Source organism: Amphiura filiformis, chromosome 1, assembly GCF_039555335.1.
Source record: "Amphiura filiformis chromosome 1, Afil_fr2py, whole genome shotgun sequence".
Taxonomy (NCBI): domain Eukaryota; kingdom Metazoa; phylum Echinodermata; class Ophiuroidea; order Amphilepidida; family Amphiuridae; genus Amphiura; species Amphiura filiformis.
Genome location: NC_092628.1, coordinates 13,778,214 through 13,798,714, shown reverse-complemented (window position 1 = coordinate 13,798,714; position 20,501 = coordinate 13,778,214). Strand labels below are relative to the sequence as shown.

Sequence of the window (20,501 nt, the reverse complement as noted above, 5' to 3'; positions counted from 1 at the left end):
GTCTCAGTTTAAAACGGCAAGAAAATATTATTGCATTGTATAGTTGAACAATTGCCTGCATAAATTTACATCAGATTTGGATTGTTCATTTGACTCGGCTTCACCTTCATGTATAATAAACTATCTATATGAAAATTAGTTAATTCCTGTTCATCGTAGAACTTTCCCACATGGGGTATACAGCGTAGAACGCAGACGCGAAAACTTGAAAAGTTGTTATTGCACAAACACGATTAGTCGGTTCTGAAAATGTTGCAGCTGCGCTGTATGCCCTTGTGTTGGGTACCGGTACGAAAATGTCCACAATGAACATGAAATTAGCAATTTTCCTATCCAGGATCAGCTTTTGAAAAATATTGTTTTATCAAGCCCAGTAATCCCCAGATGTTTTTTCCTGAATTCATTGATCTGCTAGTCCTTCAAGAATGACTATCGGCTTAGGTTAAAATCTATTAATAGCGAGGCGACTTGGCCTTCGGCCTCGTTGTTCGGCTTTGCCGAAACATGCTGGCTTCACGAGCCCCCCATAGCTGAGGTCATTCTCGAAGGACTATGATCTGCCAATGCATTGCATTTGTATAAATCTCTTCCAAAATGTAAATACCATAGTAATTTGATTATTCAGTTTGTACCGCTAGAAGTTAAAAAGAAATAAAACAACTGTTTCAGAAATTAAAAAAAAGTGAAATGCTTTTTTTTAATAAAAAATAATTTTCAAAATGGAGTGTTTTGTAGCCGTTATATGGCTATTAACCCCACAGGTGTGGTAACCGTATGCAGCTTAGCCTGAGCCCGGGAGCCTGAGTGTTTACCGAAGCGGCCAATAATATCTTGCTTTATTCCGCAACTTTTATGTATGATAGTGTGATGTTGCATCATTGATTTACCCATCCCTGATTTACCCCAGAATATTTGATAAAACCATTGAAGCCTGCTTAAACAAGAACAAAGTCAAGTTAGTTTGGGCTGAAGATGCAAGAGTGCAAGAAATAGGGCCTATGTACATATAACATATTCCATTTCCCCAGATCTTTCTAGAAAAGAGTGTGGTATCTTGCCTGGCAGTGTGACATCCATTCAATCAATTTAAGCTTAGGGACCGTTCACAAACACTTGTTAGGCCTGGGGGTGCTCATACAAAATGGGGGGGGCTTAAAAGTTTTGACCCTGGGGGCGGCTGAACATTATGACCATAAATTTTCCCAGGAAAATTGAGTTTATTTATGTATGGGGTTGACCTATAATTTTCATTTTAAAAATGAGGGAGGGCCTGAAATTATTGAGATCTGAAAAGGGGGCCCCGAAAATTGTTCGTGATGAAATTTTTTGCACCCCCCCCCCCCAACCAACAAGTCTTTGTGAACGGTATTAATTTACTGTTTTGACCCCCGATCATAATAAAATGATCGCGATCGCCGTAGTTCTGCAGTGCAAAGCTTCATGCTTCAAGTAAATCTTGATCTTGATCTTGATGTGGTAGCTGCACAAATCGCCCCAGTAGTGGCTGTTGACGTGCAGTTCCGCATCATGCATTACTTGGTGTTACTGGTGGCGTCCTGCAGCATAGTCTTGAAGCACTGAACTGAAGCTGCTGTTTTTGTCTCAGGAGGGAGAGAGTTCCATTGAGGGATGGTGCAAGGATAAAGAGATTTTCTGTAACAGTCTTTGTTGGATTGGGGGATATTGTAATTCAAATTATGTGATGAACGGGTCCCTCGTTTAGTTGCTGAACAGGCGTCAACGAGTATTTTCGTAGAAGTAGAAGAAGTACATATAGTACTGGTAGGGAAATTGCCGACCTGGAGATGGCTGATATTGCTTGGGATGAGTCCATGAGTTTCCTTGAAGATGGTGATGAGTTTAGCATGAGTTCTCTGAGTTTCCAGGGTGTCCCACCCAAGTTCTTGAAGCATGTTTGTAACACTACTTGTGCGTCCATAATCACTTTTTACAAATCTCGCAGCACGCCTTTGTACTTTTTCAAATAAAGGAGAACTAGCGTATAAATGTTCCCCACTTCCACCTGGTTACATTTTTTTCATGCATACACTTCAACATTTCCTTTTCTTTTAATTACTTCAGCTGCACGTAAAATGGTAAACATAGCTTGTTTACTTCATTGTTTATTTCCGGTTTATTTATCTATCGTAATTTTGAATATTCATGATCTTGTATGTCAATCGACCAATCACAATCGGTTATTTGCATGACGTAAGCGCAAAATTTGACCTCTGTCGTGACCTGATAAACAATTCTCCTCGTGTTAGATTCTGTCATGGACGAAAATAATTTTGATGTCGACAGTTGAGATATTTTTCGTGTTATTATCTGGGCGGAAATAGTTCATGTAAATTGAATACTTGTATTACGTGGAAAACAGATCAAACTTTGGAAATATTGTGTTTTTTCTGGATCATGATCCGATATTATGTGAAAAATAACCACATTTCTTGACTGAAATTTGAGGCTAATCATATGATTTTTTCCGAGGTAAGTTTGACCTTCCAAAATATGTTTTAAGCCATAATTTTATCATCAAACACTAATATATAGTATATAGATATAATATTTTGCAGAAAAGCAAATTATTTTATGATATTTTAAGGAGAAATTTGAACTCCAATTTGGGGTTTCGACCACGCAACTGCATTGAGCTACCGAGGTCACGCTGTGTGCACGGGTCGTGGAAGTTAGAAACTAGACGCTCGCTGCACGACCTGCTGGCTGACTGCTTCACTCAGTACTGGCGCGCATGAAGTATGTCGAATTCGGCACCCAAAACCTATCCAAGTCGAGCCGAATTATTGGATAAAAGACGACTTACCGCGATCGGCTACTATTCTCAAAAACACTACAATTGTACTACCGTACCAAATAATATGCACTACATGTACCTGCTGGACCCATTCAGGTTATAAATGTAATCTTACTTTTTCCGGGTCCAGTGAGTACAAAAAGCTTCCTGGACACGAAAACGCGAAAAACTGTGAACCCTGGCAGCCATAAATTCATTGTAATATTTTTGTTTTAAAAAAAGAATGAAAATATCGATTGAAATCACTAAGGGTATCTACGCTTAACGTTAACCGACCGTAAATGCACTATCCGTGTAGGAAAATCACTAACCGCTTAAACGTAAAAAAATCTTTTCAAGAAGCTGATCAGTTCGCTCAGTAATCAACATTGTGTGTTTTTGAGCGTGCTTTATGCAACGGTTGTGGATGCATTGGTTTGCTGCAGATATTAGCCGCTAAAACATAAACTTGGGACTAAATTGAATGGAAAAAGAATGGCCAGATATATCGACTGCTCAGTGCCAGAAGTGGGTAAGTGCAATAGCTGACCTGTGAACATTTGGCAATTACACATAGTATCTACTACACATGGCAGCTAATTGTACTCATTTCTGGCACTGAGCAATCAATATAAACAATTACAAAGAAAGAAAATGGAGATAGTTACGGCAACGGACATAAAAAAATTTACTCTGGGCACGTCACGTCAGGATTATTCATGACCCCCTTCCTAAGAAAATAATAACCCCAGATTGCCGTGCTACAGAACGAAATGTGTGAATAAATTGCATTAGAAAGAAAGAAAACGGAGAGATATAATTACAATAAAACAAAGAAAGAAAGAAGGTGGAGAAAGAGAACAGAGAGAAGTAGGGGACCATAAACATCGGACATGTTCATGACCCCCTACTTTATCGGGAAAAAAGACTGTCCCATCAGACTGCCGCTTCCGAGATTCTATCAAGCTTGTTTTTAAAAACAAGGCCAAAATTAATATTTCTTGTCTAGACTTTTTGTAAGTTTTTTTGCCTTACATGTACGATCGATCTTACGATTGATTTACTATGTACACATAAAGCCATCTTAATTTAATAGTTCATCTCAAAGCCCTTCTCAAGTTAAAAACCTAATGCGGAATTCAGGGTTTTTTTGGACGAGCTTTTAACAGAAGAATATAGACCACCTTTTCATCTGTCAACTTAGAGGTTTCACTGTACTTGAAAGAAATTTTTACGGTCTACTTTCAGGAAAATGCGGAGACATACAAAGCTCTGTGATTGTTAGACAAAGCACAATTGAACAATCGGCCCTCATGAATATGCGAGAATTCACAGCATATAAAACACTGGGACTGGTTGCAAATAGTCTGTACTTAGTCTGTGCCTATGTCCAGCGAGGTCATGTCCAGAACTCCCATACATTTTCAGAAGCGACAAACAAATTGCAGAACAGCGTGCCAATTTAAGCTTCCTGTAATCTATTGCACATAACATACGAAGTCACAAACTTACAAACTTCAATATGAACTTCAAATACACCAGACCAGCTGTTAATCATTACCGATCCTTCAGAACGCTTTTACTCTTGCAGCCGCTTGATGTAAAATGCGACTTCGCTATCTCCATTTTCCCTATCGAAACGCCAGGCGTTGTTTACAATTTTACCGAAATGTGGGAAATCGCCAGGCCTTCTTCTGGAAATGCGCAAGGCATTGTGGGAAATTGTCAGAGATGAGCACGTTGTGTAGCCTAAGTTCCTTGGCCCCGATCTCAAACAATAAACATGGCGGAATAAAATGACCGTATGTAAGCAGTAAAGTGACTGGTGGATCAAACCTATGTAACTCATCGGTCTGACAAGGTCAGGTCATTACGCATCATCAGAGTTGGTAAATCGCCATCTGCTAAATTATTCATAGCTACGCTTGAACCGCTGGAATACATGGATTACGCCATTGTTGTAGCCGAGAGAGCAAGCGTGAGGTCTGGACACTTTTCGTGTTCTGGACACAAATTTGTCATAAATATATTGGCGATGTCCCGTATTTAATGGCACTTTTTACATACAGGTACGTTTGCTTGTGATAGGGTAGATTCGATAGCTGTACAAATTGTACAAAATATCAATTTCATACTGACCTCAAATTGTTTACAAAAATATATTTTTCCATACGTTGTCATTGTATCCAGTTGTTCGACGCTTAGTCTGTGCCTGTATGTTTCACATGAGTCAAAATAGTCTAATTTCCAAAGTCACAATAGCAACAATTCCAATTTAATCAAAGCTCAAGAATTGACCTCAAGTTGTAATTAATGTGGAGAATGAGCTTTTGTACCCAATGCATTCAAAGGTCATTCCAGGTGGTGGCTGACATGATCGAGCCGGCAACTTGTGAAAGCGCTACCGCCGTATGGCATTTTCAATATACTTGTTAGTTTTGTGGGGTTCATTATCGAACCCCAACGGTTTTAGCTTGTATTTATATTATTTATTAACATAGGCCTATTTGTTTGTGATATTTCAAGCGTTTTAAAATTTCAAAATAATCCCATTCAATAACACGGTTGACGATGAAAATTTACTGAATTTAGGGAATGCAATGCGGCCACCACCTGGGTCATTCTGTATACAAGCACATTATTAGATTTTAAGAACTGTGCCATGACAGATGAGATTGTAAAAGATCCTGGTGACAATAAAGGTGCAATTTATTACATACATTAATTTTATCCTGACACAATGTTGATCTTCCACATAACCTTTCCAGTACAATGTTTAGTAGATACTTCATCATTCATGTTTTTTTTCAATGTGTTTATGTTGCAGTCTCCTGAGGAAATAGAGAGACTAACCGTTGATGAACAACTGAGTGACATTGAACGTGCTGTTTATCTGCTAAGGTCAGTGTTTACATGTATTTATAATAAAATAACCAGTGGATTGTTTGTATAGAACTTTTATAAGAATATAAGACCATCTTAATAAGTCAGCAGATTGCTTTTTCTTGTTTCCCAGGAAAATGGCATGATGAGTGTAAATTTCAAATTGAGCACATATGGACAGTCTTATGATTAGGGTCCCATTTCCCCTTCGCCACTCAATTTGCCCTCAAATTCTACAATAGGCTATATCAGGGGTTCTCAAGTAAAGTATCTGAAGCTCCACTTGTAGAAAATAGAATTGCCCAAGCTCCACTATCCTAGTGATCGAGCTTATCGTTATGGCGTGGGGTGCAGGGATCAGCTTATAAGGGTCTTAATATATGCATTGTAAATGGCTTAGGATGGTTCTTGTTTTACATACATTTGTAGCATTAAAAAATTGCAAATAAACCCTACATAGTTATGTTGCTTTTAAATGGCATATAAACAGTTATGTAATAATTATGGTTATAAATGATCAATGGAAATTAATAAACAAATACAAACTTACCACCATGACCACTGGCAATTCTGTTATTCACAATAAAGGCGCCGCCAGCGGATTTGCGATATTAGTGATGTATCATGGGAAAATTCGACATCCAAGTCCAGCGCCATAATATTACCATGCTATTACATAGGAACACATGACAATATTTTTTTAGTTTGCCAATATAACGGTATTACACGCAAATCGATAGAGAAAAAATTAATTGTGCACATTTCAAATCTCATTATTAAGTATTATTGAGTATCGATTTGCGTGTAACACCTTTATTTTGACAAACTAAAAAATATTGTCACATGTTCCTATGTAATAGCATGGTAATATTCAGTATTAGCGGACTTGGATGTCGACCTTTTCCCATGATACATCACGATTACATCGCAAACTGCTGGCGGCGCCTTTATTGTGAATAGCGAGAATTAGTGACCGGTTACATTTCCCTGATCGTATATCACTGAATCTACATGTAGCTCTTTTTCAGATTTTTAGTTTTAATTTTTGTTTGCATGCGGTTAAGCACAACTTGGATTGCATTATTTACTACGCCATGTGGGGCGCGCACGCTGCCAGTTGAGAATCCCTGGCTACATAGTAGAATTAAATGGCATATTTTAGACCACAATTTTTCGCATCTGGTGTTTCATTCTGTAGCTTTTTAAAGGAAAAACAGTTACTAGTGCACACACACAACTGAAAAAAGCAGGTATTGATGTGGGGAAACAAGTAAAACACAGACAGAATGCAGGGTGACAAGAAGTAACTGTATAGTAACAAATGTGTGTCCTTTGCAGGTTAACATTGATAGCCAAATTACCAATTGCAAAACCCACAGAAGTGTAAAACATGCAAAAACAACAAGACTGACAAGAATCTAGTAAACAATAGAAAAGAAAGTGCACTGAATCAAGAGATGAATATCACTGTACACCTGAACATACAAACTATTTGTAAACTAAACAGGCAGGAAAAACAACAAACAACACATGCTGCAGTTGAAGTTCAATTTCAAGTAACAAATAGTTCAAATGGATTTACAGGAAAATGAAGTTTAATATGTGTTCACTGTTCATCGTAGAACTTTCCCACCACGTACACATGGTGTATAAACTACAGCATAGGATACAGACGCGAACGCAAACATGATTGGCCAGTTCTGAAAATGTTGCAGCTGCCACGTATGCCATCATGATGCTACCCGCGAAGTTGCTGATGTATCAAGAGTTTCACAATGAACACAAAATTAGTAATTTTCCTATATGGTCATTTTCACGGTAAAGGGTGTAACTTTGGATTTTTAACATTTTAATCCGTAGTGTTCTAATAAAGCCACAGAATTCCATGATTTTTTTTTTCTTATTTCATCTAGTTAGCAGCTACCTTGGGTAGCATAATCAGCTTTGGGAGTTACTGCGCTCAGTTTTAGCAGGCTTAAATGTACTTAATATTGCCATTTTGAAAAACTATAAAAAACAGTAACATTTTTGTAAAACCCTGTGTTTTCTTCAGTTAGTTCATGGATAATTTTTCTTATCCTGAAAGTACAGTCATATGTTCAGTAAACACTGCCACATTAGATTTAATTGTGAACAGCCCTGTATTTTTGAGAACCGGACTTCAATATTTGTCGCTTCGAGGCTTCATTTTCCGTTAACAATTGTTAACAAACTTTGTGGGTGTAGCTTTGGTTCATAATTCTTGGTTATTTCTTCACTTCTTCTTGATTCATAACAGTTGTTATCTTAACTTGAAATGGGTAACAAAATTAGTCGATTTGCAAGCTTTTAAAATTTTTATAAAATCTTGACTTCAAAGAGCCGTTTTCCGTTAACTTTTTTGAAGCCTCGAAACAAACTGTTCAGCAAGCTTGTGCAAATATAAATAAAAGAGCTCATCCAATCTATTTATCAAAATGTAGCAAAGTAGATCCTCAAGTCACATGTTTTTAAATCGTGGAGATATATATCACCGTTTGAAAATGGGACCCAATACAAACTTTCCGTTAACAATTGAAGCCTCCGAAACAAATGAAGCCTCCGAAACAACAATAAGATTAATTATCATCTACGCATATCTAAATTGGTGTGTTTCATACTGATATCTGCATTGTAATTATTACTTGATATGTGCAGAATGTCATAAATTTAAAAAAATTTGACATTATGGTTAATGTTTGAAAAATATACTGATATCCAAAAAAGCCTGTTTCGGAGGCTTCACATGCAAAAAACACCATACTTAACAAATGGGTGAAAAAATTAACATGTGATAAATCTACAATATCTGCCGCATTGAATCATTGATTCAATATACACAAGAAAATAACAGCTTAGATGATCCCAACACTGTTGTTTTCAAAAAAAACTACTTCTGCAATGTTTAACAATTGTTAACATGAAGCCTAAAAAAAAAAAAAAATGACTTGCTGTGATAATTTAAATTTTGTCACAACTGAAATTCAATACTTAGAAGCAAAGCATGAAAATTGGTAATTGTGATATTTTTTACCTATTTTTTATGTCAACTTGTAGTGGTTAGCCAAATATTTTACTTTTATGATCACCTGTGTTGTTAACTGAAGCCTCCGAAACACAAATCGATTGAATTGCCAATTCTAAAATCTAACTCCAATTTCTGTGAAACTTGGCTGGGAGGTTCCTTTCATCAAGTAGTATTTGTACATGAAGTTAGACATTCAAATTATTTTAGGAACCCAATTAAAACTTAAAAAATATGTTTAAGGTTTGGAAATTTCCATTGTAAATGACACTTGATGTTAAAAATTTTCAAAACTGCAATTACAAACATAGCAAAACATGGTATAAAATTTAACTTGTATCTGTTGACTTACTTTGGAATGGGATTTCACATGTATTCCAGCTTTCATGTCATAATTTTCTGAGGTTATGTAAAATACATTTTTTCTTAGATTTTAACCAAAATGTTATGGAAATGTCAAATTTTTTATTAGAAATCAAAAGGTTTAAGCCTTGAAAATTATTTTACTGGAATTTAAGTTGCTTCTATGCATGATTTCAGTAAACAGAAACATATTTAAGTGGTTTGAAATTTTGACCCAAAAAATCAAAAGTTACACCCTTTACTGTGAAAATGACCATATAGTAACAAGCAAGACGGAGCTAAAATACGTAAGCTATACAATGTCTTCACACAATGAAAGTACTTAAAGCTCAGTTAGCTCACCACAGCACATATGTTGCACACATAAATGTGTGTAACAGAACTACTGAGATTGTATGATGTGTGCTTCAGTCTTGATACATATTATACATGAACCATCATTTTTTACCAATTATACATGTACATGTAGTGTCAAGTAAAAGACAATTTCAAATGACATTTTCAGATGTTTCAAAATCACATCATGTGCAATCAGTTTTGTTGAAGAATATGCATGCTCTGTAGCCTATCTGGTTGGATACTGGTATATTATGTACATAAAAAAACAGCTTTTCAACAATGAAGAAAGCCTTGCTCAAATTTTGCCTTGATTTGAACTGTGGTTCTCAGCAACATGTATGTAAGTTCCTTCTAGAAGAACTATGTAACCTGCTTTAAAATCTAGAGTACCACTATCCATGAGAGCAAATTGGCTTATGAGTGAGGGGCAGTGCTCTTTGAACTTGAGCTCGTGGATATTAACATTTTTATGTGGTTTAGGTTAGCTTCCAGGCTTGAACATGATTTCTTATCAATCAAGGTTACGTAATGAAGCTTGCAGATATTAATATTTGGCTTGACTATAATTTTATTATCAATCAAGGTTCTGTTTAATATAACCTATGTACACCATTTGGAATTACGGCAATGCACCACAAGTAATGCGCTCTTCCTGTTGGGCATATCACCTGATTCAAAAAAACATGTTTAACCAAAGAAATACATTTGAAATATGCATTGTGCAGTATTTAGGTATGTAACTAATCTTAAATCTTACAGAGCTTTGAGATTTTCTCAGGGACTGCCTTTTGAAGAGAGTGAGAGCAATCACTCTCTACTGCTCTCCTTAAATCTGATATAGGAGAGTGATTTTTAGCTCTTAGTTGACCATTCTCTCCGTACATTCTCTTGTAAATGCTCTTAAACAGCTCTCCTTGACGTCTTCAGAAGAGCTAATTAATGCTCTCCTGCATATTCCAAAAGACAGTCCCTGATTTACCCTGGGTCCCTGGCATAATATGACAATATCCTACAATGTAGTACTAATTAATGCACTGATGTACATGTATGTTTGTCTGTAGACTGTTTGTAATGTACATAGAACCATAGCAACCACCTCTTTACCATACTTGATTATTATGACGATAGTGTAAGTTTCTCACAGCCCACTCCTTATCCAATGAGATTGTTTATTATTTTGTTGCAATGTCCCATGTCCAGATGGGTGAGTGATGGTGGTTGTCACAGGTCTGGTCAGATTGATTGATTGACAGTTTTTAAGTACATGGTAATTCACTTCGGATTATTTGACTTAAAATACTCAAGTTTAAAAGAGGTGTTAGAAAAATATTTATACGCAACAATGGTTTGTTTTGTAAGGTGGAATGTTTATTTGGTGGCCTCACTAATACCAATAATTGGAAAATGTCATGATTTATAAATTTCATGTTCTTAACCAGGAAACAATGTATTTTGCCTTTGCTGCTTGGCATAATGTGCAAAGTGCAGTAAAAGCATTGCTGTGTGTGTTATCAGGAAACTTTTGTTACATATGGTCCTAGATTGTTTAATGTTTTCAAGACTATGCAACTTAATTAAATGTAATTACTTAATGACTGACCACGCTACATGTACATGTAGTCAATGTGGGCAATCATAAATTGGGCTACCATAAAAAGCAAGGAATGCGGGATATGTAGGGATTCTCCTTTTCCTCTTTGTTTTGTTGTTGTTTTGGGGAGGTAGCCATTTGCCAAGATAGAGATACTCTCATGCAATGTTAAAATCTTGATTGAACCTTATTTCCTGTTTCTTTGAAAAACAACAAAATTGTTGGGGGGAAAAACATGCAGTTTTTGATGTGCTGCTAGATATTCCAGATGAAAGTCGGCTTTTTAAAATTTGGCCCCTTAACTAAAAACTAACTACACATACACTCATAGGATGTTTTTTGAAAGCATTAAAAAGCTCTGAAAAAAAAGGTATGGTACTCATACAAATCTGAATATTAAGCTGATTTAGTTATGAGTTTTTAGGTCGATTGGTAAAGCATGACCTGTGACCTGTGTGGTTTTAAAATGTTGTTCCATAATCACACATCTGGGCTCAAAAGTTCATTTTTGGACATTTGGGAAAAATATTTAAAAAAAATGTTTTGGTTTGTTTTTACTTTTTGTTTTTTTTGGCAAGAAATTATGGATTTTCTCGCATTTTGATGAATCAAGGTGTTTTTTGGGTGTTTTTTACCTAAAAACATTGCAGTTTTTGCCAGGTCCTAGTAATCTGTGATTTAGTAACATGGTCCATGTATTTGGGAGTACTGTGTTCAGATTTACAGCCCAATATGTGGGGTTTCATGTAAAAAACAAGTACATCAGAGCCAACAGAACATAATTTGAACTAGAGGCAAATGGTGGTCATAGACCACAAACCTAGCTGGGGCATGTTGGTGTTGTGGAGGTATCTGACCCCTGCAAAATGTTCCAAAAATGTTCCCCTGTCATGAGGTTTGTTGTCACCGAGTTTTGAGTCCTGTACTCCTCACAGATGTCCAGAAAATGCAATTCTAAGATTTGACCCAGATGACCTTTGACCAGACCCCTGCAAGATGTTCCATAATTCACCCCTGGTCATGAGTTGTCACCGAGTTTGAGCCCTGTACCTCTTACAGATTTTCAGATAACGCAATTCTAAGATTTGGCCCCAGAATGATGTCTTTTGAGCTGACCCGTGCAAAATGTTCCAATATGTTCCCCAGGTCAATTGCAAATCCACAGTAGGGTTGCAAATATACCATATGTCACTCGGAGTGCGACAATTTGTACAGATACATTTATCACAGGTATTTTTTTAATATTAATTTGACCATTCGTCTGCATATTACCAAATATAACCCATTTTGGGCTACCGTTTTTCCGCGAAGGTCATTTATGTCGACAAATTGTTCACAAATCCACAGTAGGGTTGCAAATATACCATATGTCACTCGTAGTGCGACAATTTGTACAGATACATTTATCACAGGTATTTTTCTATTAATTTGGCCATTCGTCTGCATATTACCAAAAATAACGCATTTTGGGCCACCGTTTCTCCGCGAACATCATTATGTCGACAAATTGTTCGCAAATCCACCACAGGGTTGCAAATATACCATACGTCACTCAGAGTGCGACAATGTGTACAGATAAATTTATCACAGGTATTTTTCTATTAATTTGACCATTCGTCTGCATATTACCAAATATAACCCATTTTGGGCTACCGTTTTTCCGCGAAGGTCATTTATGTCGACAAATTGTTTGCAAATCCACAGTAGGGTTGCAAATATACCATATGTCACTCGTAGTGTGACAATTTGTACAGATAAATTTATCACAGCTATTTTTCTATTAATTTGGCCATTCGTCTGCATATTACCAAAAAATAACGCATTTTGGGCCACCTTTTCTCCGCGAACATCATTATGTCGACAAATTGTTCGCAAATCCACCACAGGGTTGCAAATATACTATACGTCACTCGGAGTGCGACAATGTGTACAGATAAATTTATCACAGGTATTTTTCTATTAATTTGACCATTCGTCTGCATATTATGAAATATAACCCATTTTGGGCTACCGTTTCTCCGGGAAGGTCATAAAATGTGACAATTTATCAAAATAATTTTATAATGAACGCTTTTATGGATATTTGCCAATACAATATACCGTACATCTGACATGTACATGGTATATTAGGTATGCTAGGTGAATTCAAATTTGCCATCAAACTGCATCATTTTATATATCAAATTAAAGCTCTTATAATCTTGAGTAAACAAAGCCAAAACTGAAAACCTTTTTTTCATAGCACTTTCCGTAGCAAAGTTACATCTTGTCAAAGATTGACTTTCATCAAAAAAGATTCAGCTAGCAAAATTCCCCAAAACGGCATTTCGGGGTGTTTCTAGATCTTAGTCTCATTATGATAGCAGCTTTTTTTAATGGAACTGCTATCAAAATCCTCTAAAATTCCTTGTGCGATTGTCTTATCACCATAAAAAATCATATATTTGGGTCAAGTGAAGTATAGAAAACATATTTATGTAGGTTTCCTTCTTCGCCAGTTGTTTTAAATTTCTATGTAAATATGCATTTTGTCGGCGTATTTGGCTGACTAGCAAATGTGTTAACTAAGGTTTGCCTGGGATGAGTACATCATCAGGTTGTAGTATTAAGCTACAAATTTCAAATGTTTGAGGACTTGTTCTCATTGCTTACTTGTGTTTTCACATCATATTTTGTGGTCAAAATGATTACAAATGTGTAATTTGCAATCATTTCCGACGGCTAAGTAAGATGGCCTTGAACAGGGATCTCTGATTTGAATGCACACTAACCAGGGCCGTGACACTCGTATTCAATCCCTGTATATCAGTAAGCTTAAAGACGAAATACCTAGGGAAACTGGGGACAAGTGGAACATTTTTTTTTTTTTTTTTTAAACAGGATTACGAAGCAAGGCAAGGCAAAACTTATTAAGGTTTACAAGATACATATTTGGTGCATACGCACCGATATGAACCTCAGCGCCAATCAGGCCGTCTTCACGTACTAGAGGTAAAGTTTGACATATCAGATATCGCATACGACTCTGTGGTATATTTGGTTAACAAGATAGAGGGTTAAATGCACAAAGTGCTATATCTCATTAACCAATGATCCTACAGAGATGTGAGCACTGACTTTTTGTTCTTTATGACCAGAGGAAAAGTTTGACATATCGCATGCGACTCTGTGGGATATTTGGTTAAAAAGATAGATTGTTAAGTACACAAAGTACAAAAAAAGTGACTATATCTCATTTACCAATGATCCTACAGAGATGTGACCAATGACTTTTTGTTCTTTATGACCAGAGGAAAAGTTTGACATATCGCACGACTCTGTGGGATATTTGGTTAAAAAAGATAGAGGGTTTGGTGCATAAAGTACAAATAAGTGACTATATCTCATTAACCAATGATCCTACAGAGATGTGACCACTGACTTTTTTGTTCCTTATGACCACAGGAAAAGTTTGACATATCGCACGACTCTGTGGGATATTTGGTTAAAAAGATAGAGGGTTAAGTACACAAAGTACAAAAAAGTGACTATATCTCATTAACCAATGATCCTACAGAGATGTGACCACTGACTTTTTCGTTCTTTATGACCAGAGGAAAAGTTTGACATATCGCACGACTCTGTGGGATATTTGGATAAAAAGATAGAGGGTTTGGTGCATAAAGTACAAAAAAGTGACTATATCTCATTAACCAATGATCCTACAGAGATGTGACCACTGACTTTTTTGTTCCTTATGACCAGAGGAAAAGTTTGACATATCGCACAACTCTGTGGGATATTTGGTTAAAAGATAGAGGGTTAAGTACACAAAGTACAAAAAGTCACTATATCTCATTAACCAATGATCCTACAGAGATGTGACCACTGACTTTTTCGTTCTTTATGACCAGAGGAAAAGTTTGACATATCGCACGACTCTGTGGGATATTTGGTTAAAAAGATAGAGGGGTAAGTACACAAAGTACAAGAAAGTGACTATATCTCATTAACCAATGATCCTACAGAGATGTGACCACTGACTTTTTTGTCCCTTATGACCAGAGGAAAAGTTTGACATATCGCACAACTCTGTGGGATATTTGGTTAAAAAGATAGAGGGTTAAGTACACAAAGCAGGGGTGTCTATTCTTCCAGAAAATTGAAATTATTCCCTCACCCTACCGTGCGGTGTCACATCCGTCCCCAGATTCTTCCCCAACTGAAAACCCGAAAAATGGACCAAAAAGTGAAAATTTTAGGTTGGTTGCTATCTCTGGGGGGGCACTCCCATATAATGACATACGTCATGAGCCCATGAAATGAAAGACCCCATTATTTTTGGCAAATCCTATAGTACACCCAATGACCCTGGGGTTTTTTCAGTCGCCTACACTGAATGACCCCCTTTCTTGAACAATTAGTCCTCAAAATTGAAATTTCGGCACACTTCACACACATTTTGAGCAAAATAACTGAGTTTTGTCTATGTTGTACTGTAAAATTGGGTAAAAAGCTATTTTAGATTGTCAATGATGTGAAATTTTAGGCGCTCCCATACAAAATCACTCCATTTTTTACATTGCCAACACCGAATGACCCCTTTTTTCTGAAAATTTACACACTGATAGACCCCTAGTTTCATACACTGGTGGGCACAGGTATGTCACTTTCATATTCGAGTGCCTCCCCCGGGTGCTATCTACATGTACTTTTCCTTATTTTCTTGTTCCCTCCCTTCCCTGACTGTACATAGGTGTGTTGTGAGTTGTTCTATTCTGTCTTCCCTAAAACATCAAATTCTTTCCTAGATGGTATAGTCTGGACACTGAACCATTGCATCTAAGGACTAATGGTTCAAAGGGAAGACAGGCTGGTAAACACCTCTAGGCTCTTTATTATTTTCAGAGCTAGCTGTGATTTATTATTTACATGGGTGTGGGAGTTCAGCTTTTTTGTTTTTATTTTCAGCTTTTTTTTGTACCATTACACTTGCTCTGTATAAAAGTATAGGTGTTTTGAGCTTTTTGCTATCTGGTTTTTGCGTCTTCAGCTCTTTTATATATGTGGTGACTCGCTTGCCCCTGATTTATAAAGCCTTAGAATTAAAATTCTTCTGTTGCAGAGTTCGGAGAATGCCACTGAACTATTGCATCTAGGGAAGAATAATCAAGGATTTGGATCTGAAGCTGAGGTTTAAAAGGGAAGATAAACTTGGACAATAGAGCTGTTAACTAATTGATGGTTCTTCCCTTAGAATCCTAAATGCTTCCCTAGAATAGGCAGATGTCCAAACTAAAAAGAAAATGGATGCAAAGCAGAGCTCCCTTAATCTTAGTGTGCAAACTGTGCATTATTACCTATAGTATGACCACTAGTCACTATTGCCCAGACAGGGAAGAATTACTGACCCAACTTTCCCTGTTTTATAAAGTCCATGGTTTCCCTCAAATAATTATTTTTGGGATGGGAATGGGTAAAAGCCAGGGGACCACTACATAAACATGCTAATGGTATGTACCCATTATAATTCTTCCCTAAATGACACTTGATGAATTCACACACCCTGTAGAGCAGTCACTGCCAGCCAGTGACCATCTATTTCATTCCAAAAATACCATAAAACATAAGAATACATGTTCCAGTTATACATTTTCCCCAAAATTAGTTAATTTGTTTTTAATTTTCCTTAAATCCTGTTGACTTTCTTCTGGTTTTCCCCTCTCTTTTTTTGTTCTTTTTCAAAATGCAAAATTCTTCCCCAAAGGGGTAAAATTATTCCCTCCCCTTTGGGGGCGATTAACGGAAGAATAAACGCCCCTGACACAAAGTACAAAAAAGTGACTATATCTCATTAACCAATGATCCTACAGCGATGTGACCACTGACTTTTTCGTTCTTTATGACCAGAGGAAAAGTTTGACATATCGCATCGACTCTGTGGGATATTTGGTTAAAAGATAGAGGGTTTGGTGCATAAAGTACAAAAAAGTGACTATATCTCATTAACCAATGATCTTACAGAGATGTGACCACTGACTTTTTTTGTTCCTTATGACCAGAGGAAAAGTTTGACATATCGCACAACTCTGTGGGATATTTGGTTAAAAAGATAGAGGGTTTGGTGCATAAAGTACAAAAACATGTGCAATTTCACTTAGTTGCCAGCGGAAGAAAACGGGAAGATTACAGTGGTTTGTTGCCAGCGGAAGAACCCGAACGATTACAATACCTAGCTGGGGGGTGTAAACCCCCCAGCTAGGTAAATACTTGATTCTGACATGGCAGAGCCCATTCTATAGTATTCTACGCACACCTACACAAAATGATTGTGAATGCATGAATCACACAATAATTTGTGTTTTGCTAGGAACATTGACTGAATGTCAAGAAATTAACCTCCACATATTATTGTATGTACATACTTCCTTTCCCCCATTGAACACCTTTAAATATGTTCACCATTCTGGCAACCCTGGACCAATAAGGTTTTTTCCAAGTTCTGCACACCATGCTGTGTCCATGCACCAAGGGCCGGCAGCTAAGGTTGGAAAGTAGCCCAAACAATAAACTTCTTTATACTTTAAATGACAACTTCATATCATTATGATGTGCACATTTGCCACAGTAACATGTGCTAGAAATTGGATCATCAGGAGAATGCTGTAAGTGACAGGGCAATACAATGCACTTATGACCTTCTTCCATTCTGCCAATGTGGGGATTTTACTTCTAAAATAGATAAAAGTGGCCCAATTTTGTGTTGAAACAGCCCAGTGGCGACGATGCTAAACATAGCGCATTGTATGTACTTAGTAATTTAACCCAGTTTATGGTATTGACCCAGTTATAAAAGTATGGGCTGCTATATGCAAGATATGCTCTTCAGTTGGATGTGTCACTTTTCAAGAAACACCGATTTTGCAATCGTATTTTTATATCAAATTAATCTCTTGTCCATTTCAAAGACTGAAATACTGAAATTGTCACCAAAATTGGACTTGCATACAGTGAGTTATGGACGATATCATGAGGCTGAAACACAATTGATGAAAAGACAGATTGTTAAGGTATTTGCCATTATATCAGGAAATCAATTGTGAGGTAAAGATTTCATTTATCCTGATCACATTGCATATTTGACTTGCTCCCCGCCGAGACTGGCAGAAATAGGATGAAAATTACATGGTTTCCTGTTCAATGTAGGACTGGAATCTTTGCTTGCATTGTGTAGTCCCTGGGCAAGCCTGGAAATAAGGGGGCGTGGGGAGCTAATTTCCCCCCGTAAAGCCACCAATTGCTCCTTGTTCTTATAAAATTCACATGAACCGGTCCAGTTTTTGGACTTGATGCAGCATATGAGTATGAGCACTATTTGAAAATTGCTCCTGTTTATTCAAATATTGCTTGTAAAATCCCAGTGAACCAGGAGCAATGTTCAAAAACAAATTGCTCTTGGTTCCAGTGTGTTAATAGTAATTATTCACATTAGATACAGTACTTACTATGCTTCGCTCCTATGGCAAAAGGGAATAACTACAGGTGAGTCCAGGAACATGATATCTCAGATGCTCCGGAAGATTTTTAATATGGGGTGAGGGCATCATTTTGAGGCCAGCTTAGAGGTGCGAAATGCTGAAGGGGTTGGGTGAGGGAGGAAGCTTTTGAAATTCAAACATTTTGACATGGATTGTACCTTATGCTGAATTATACCCTAAATTTATGAATTTTACCCTAAGAATCATGATTTTACCTGAAATTATTTTCATATATTCATACAATAATAAATATCTGAACAGAATTCATATTGATGTTTAATATTTATTAAACAATTCACAAAACAAATACGGTACACATTTAAACATGTTTAATAACTTTATAGGCACTAATAACAGCTCACATCTCAACTTAAAATGTGTCTGTTTTTGAAGAAAGTATAGACTCAGTACACCGGTCGATCTTACCGTTTCCGATGTTGATTAAGATACTTCTTGCATCGATCCCGAGATGCGGAAAAAACCAATAGTCATTTTGTCCCACATAAATGAATAAATAACAAAAACCCCGATCCCCGAGTGGACTCACCCATTCGGTGACGTCACCTACGATAATCACCCCTTATCCTCCTTGGTTTCTAGATGAGATAGACGTGTGGATTTTTCTTTACCAACGCTAAGTATCATTACGAACCAAAGGATTTAGATATACAGTTTGTTTGTTACACTGAGGTAAAACCAACCAGTATAGTCGCTAGGGAGATAGTTTTGACGACATTTTTCGGCTAGAAAAGTGACAAAAACGATCCAAAAACTTAGCTTGTATGTGTGTGTCCGTTCATATAAGGGACACACGTTTTCAAAATGGCCGCCCTTAGGGCGCCATTTTATTTTTGTTCTCACGTAAAACAACTATAACAGACTAGTAAGTTACAATAGATGTTTGTACAGTACTGTGTATACATGTATGGTGAGTGATTATCGCTATGTTTATGGTGTGCTCTATCGTTATATCTTTCAGTACTGCGTCTGATGGCGCCGAGTTACTACTAAGAGTTCGGTGGGTTTCGAAGGACCAGCCTGACAAATCTTCCCCAAAAGGTTTTCAGTTTTTCATCCCTTTGTATATATATTTTGATATCATACCACTCCATCGGCGTCAGCCACTGTGCGTGTGGGTCTGTTTATTGGGCTTGAGCTTGTGTTCGGGGTAGTGCTGTACGCTCCCGATTACTACAATGTCTAGGCCTTGTCAATCATGCCCTTCCCTTGTACCAGAGTGGGACCGCATCCACTCTGCTACTCCCACAGGGATTGCTCTAAATCAAATAAGTGTGCTTCCTTTTGCATAGGCTTATCGGACATCCACTTGAGGATTTAGAAAGTAGCGCTGTTTAGGTCTTGACACAGACAGAAGGCGAAGACTAAGAAACAGAGGCCTACAGGTAAGATTGATATGGTAGGTACTAGCGAGGCAGGCAAGGGCCACGCTAAGGTAACCTCTGGGGCTCCGGTCCCGGCAAGCAGGCGGACCCTCCGGGACTGCTAGCGAGCCCGAAGGCCTAGCAGCCAGCGAAAGCACTGACTTTACGTCTAAGCTAGTAGCAGGCAGCAGGGGCGGTACTTGCCCTAACAGGCGAGTACCACTCTACCAGTGAGATCCCTAGCGAGCTTCTTGCAGGTGGACACCCGTCTATTGCTAGCGAACAGCGGGTCTAGCACCCGCGAAGTAGCCGGCGACGGACAGTATGCCAAGGGTACCCGGGCTTGCCTGGGTTGAATCTAGCATACAGCGTGCAGCGGACTTGCCTCGGCCGGTCTGTAGCACGCATGGCGTGCCAGTGGAACCCGGCTTGCCTGGGTTGATCCACGACACGCAGCACGCCTTTCGTTCCCGCAAGGGTCGAATGAAAACGCGTGCATGGGTTTAGCAGAGACGATACCGGGGCTAACGCGCTTCAGGTGTAGTCTTAGCAGAACCAACTGGGGTTGTCACACGGCAGCGTTCCATGG

General features: G+C 37.7%; 1 protein-coding gene across 1 annotated transcript in view; it reads left to right on the top strand.

Moving 5' to 3' along the window:
- The window catches only part of LOC140157218 (serine/threonine-protein phosphatase 4 regulatory subunit 4-like), a 185,339-nt gene that overhangs the window by 3,635 nt on the left and 161,203 nt on the right, over positions 1-20,501 (top strand). The window contains exon 2 of the mRNA XM_072180372.1: positions 5,622-5,695. Within this exon, the coding sequence (XP_072036473.1) occupies positions 5,622-5,695 (74 nt within the window). The remainder of the gene's footprint in view (positions 1-5,621; positions 5,696-20,501) is intronic.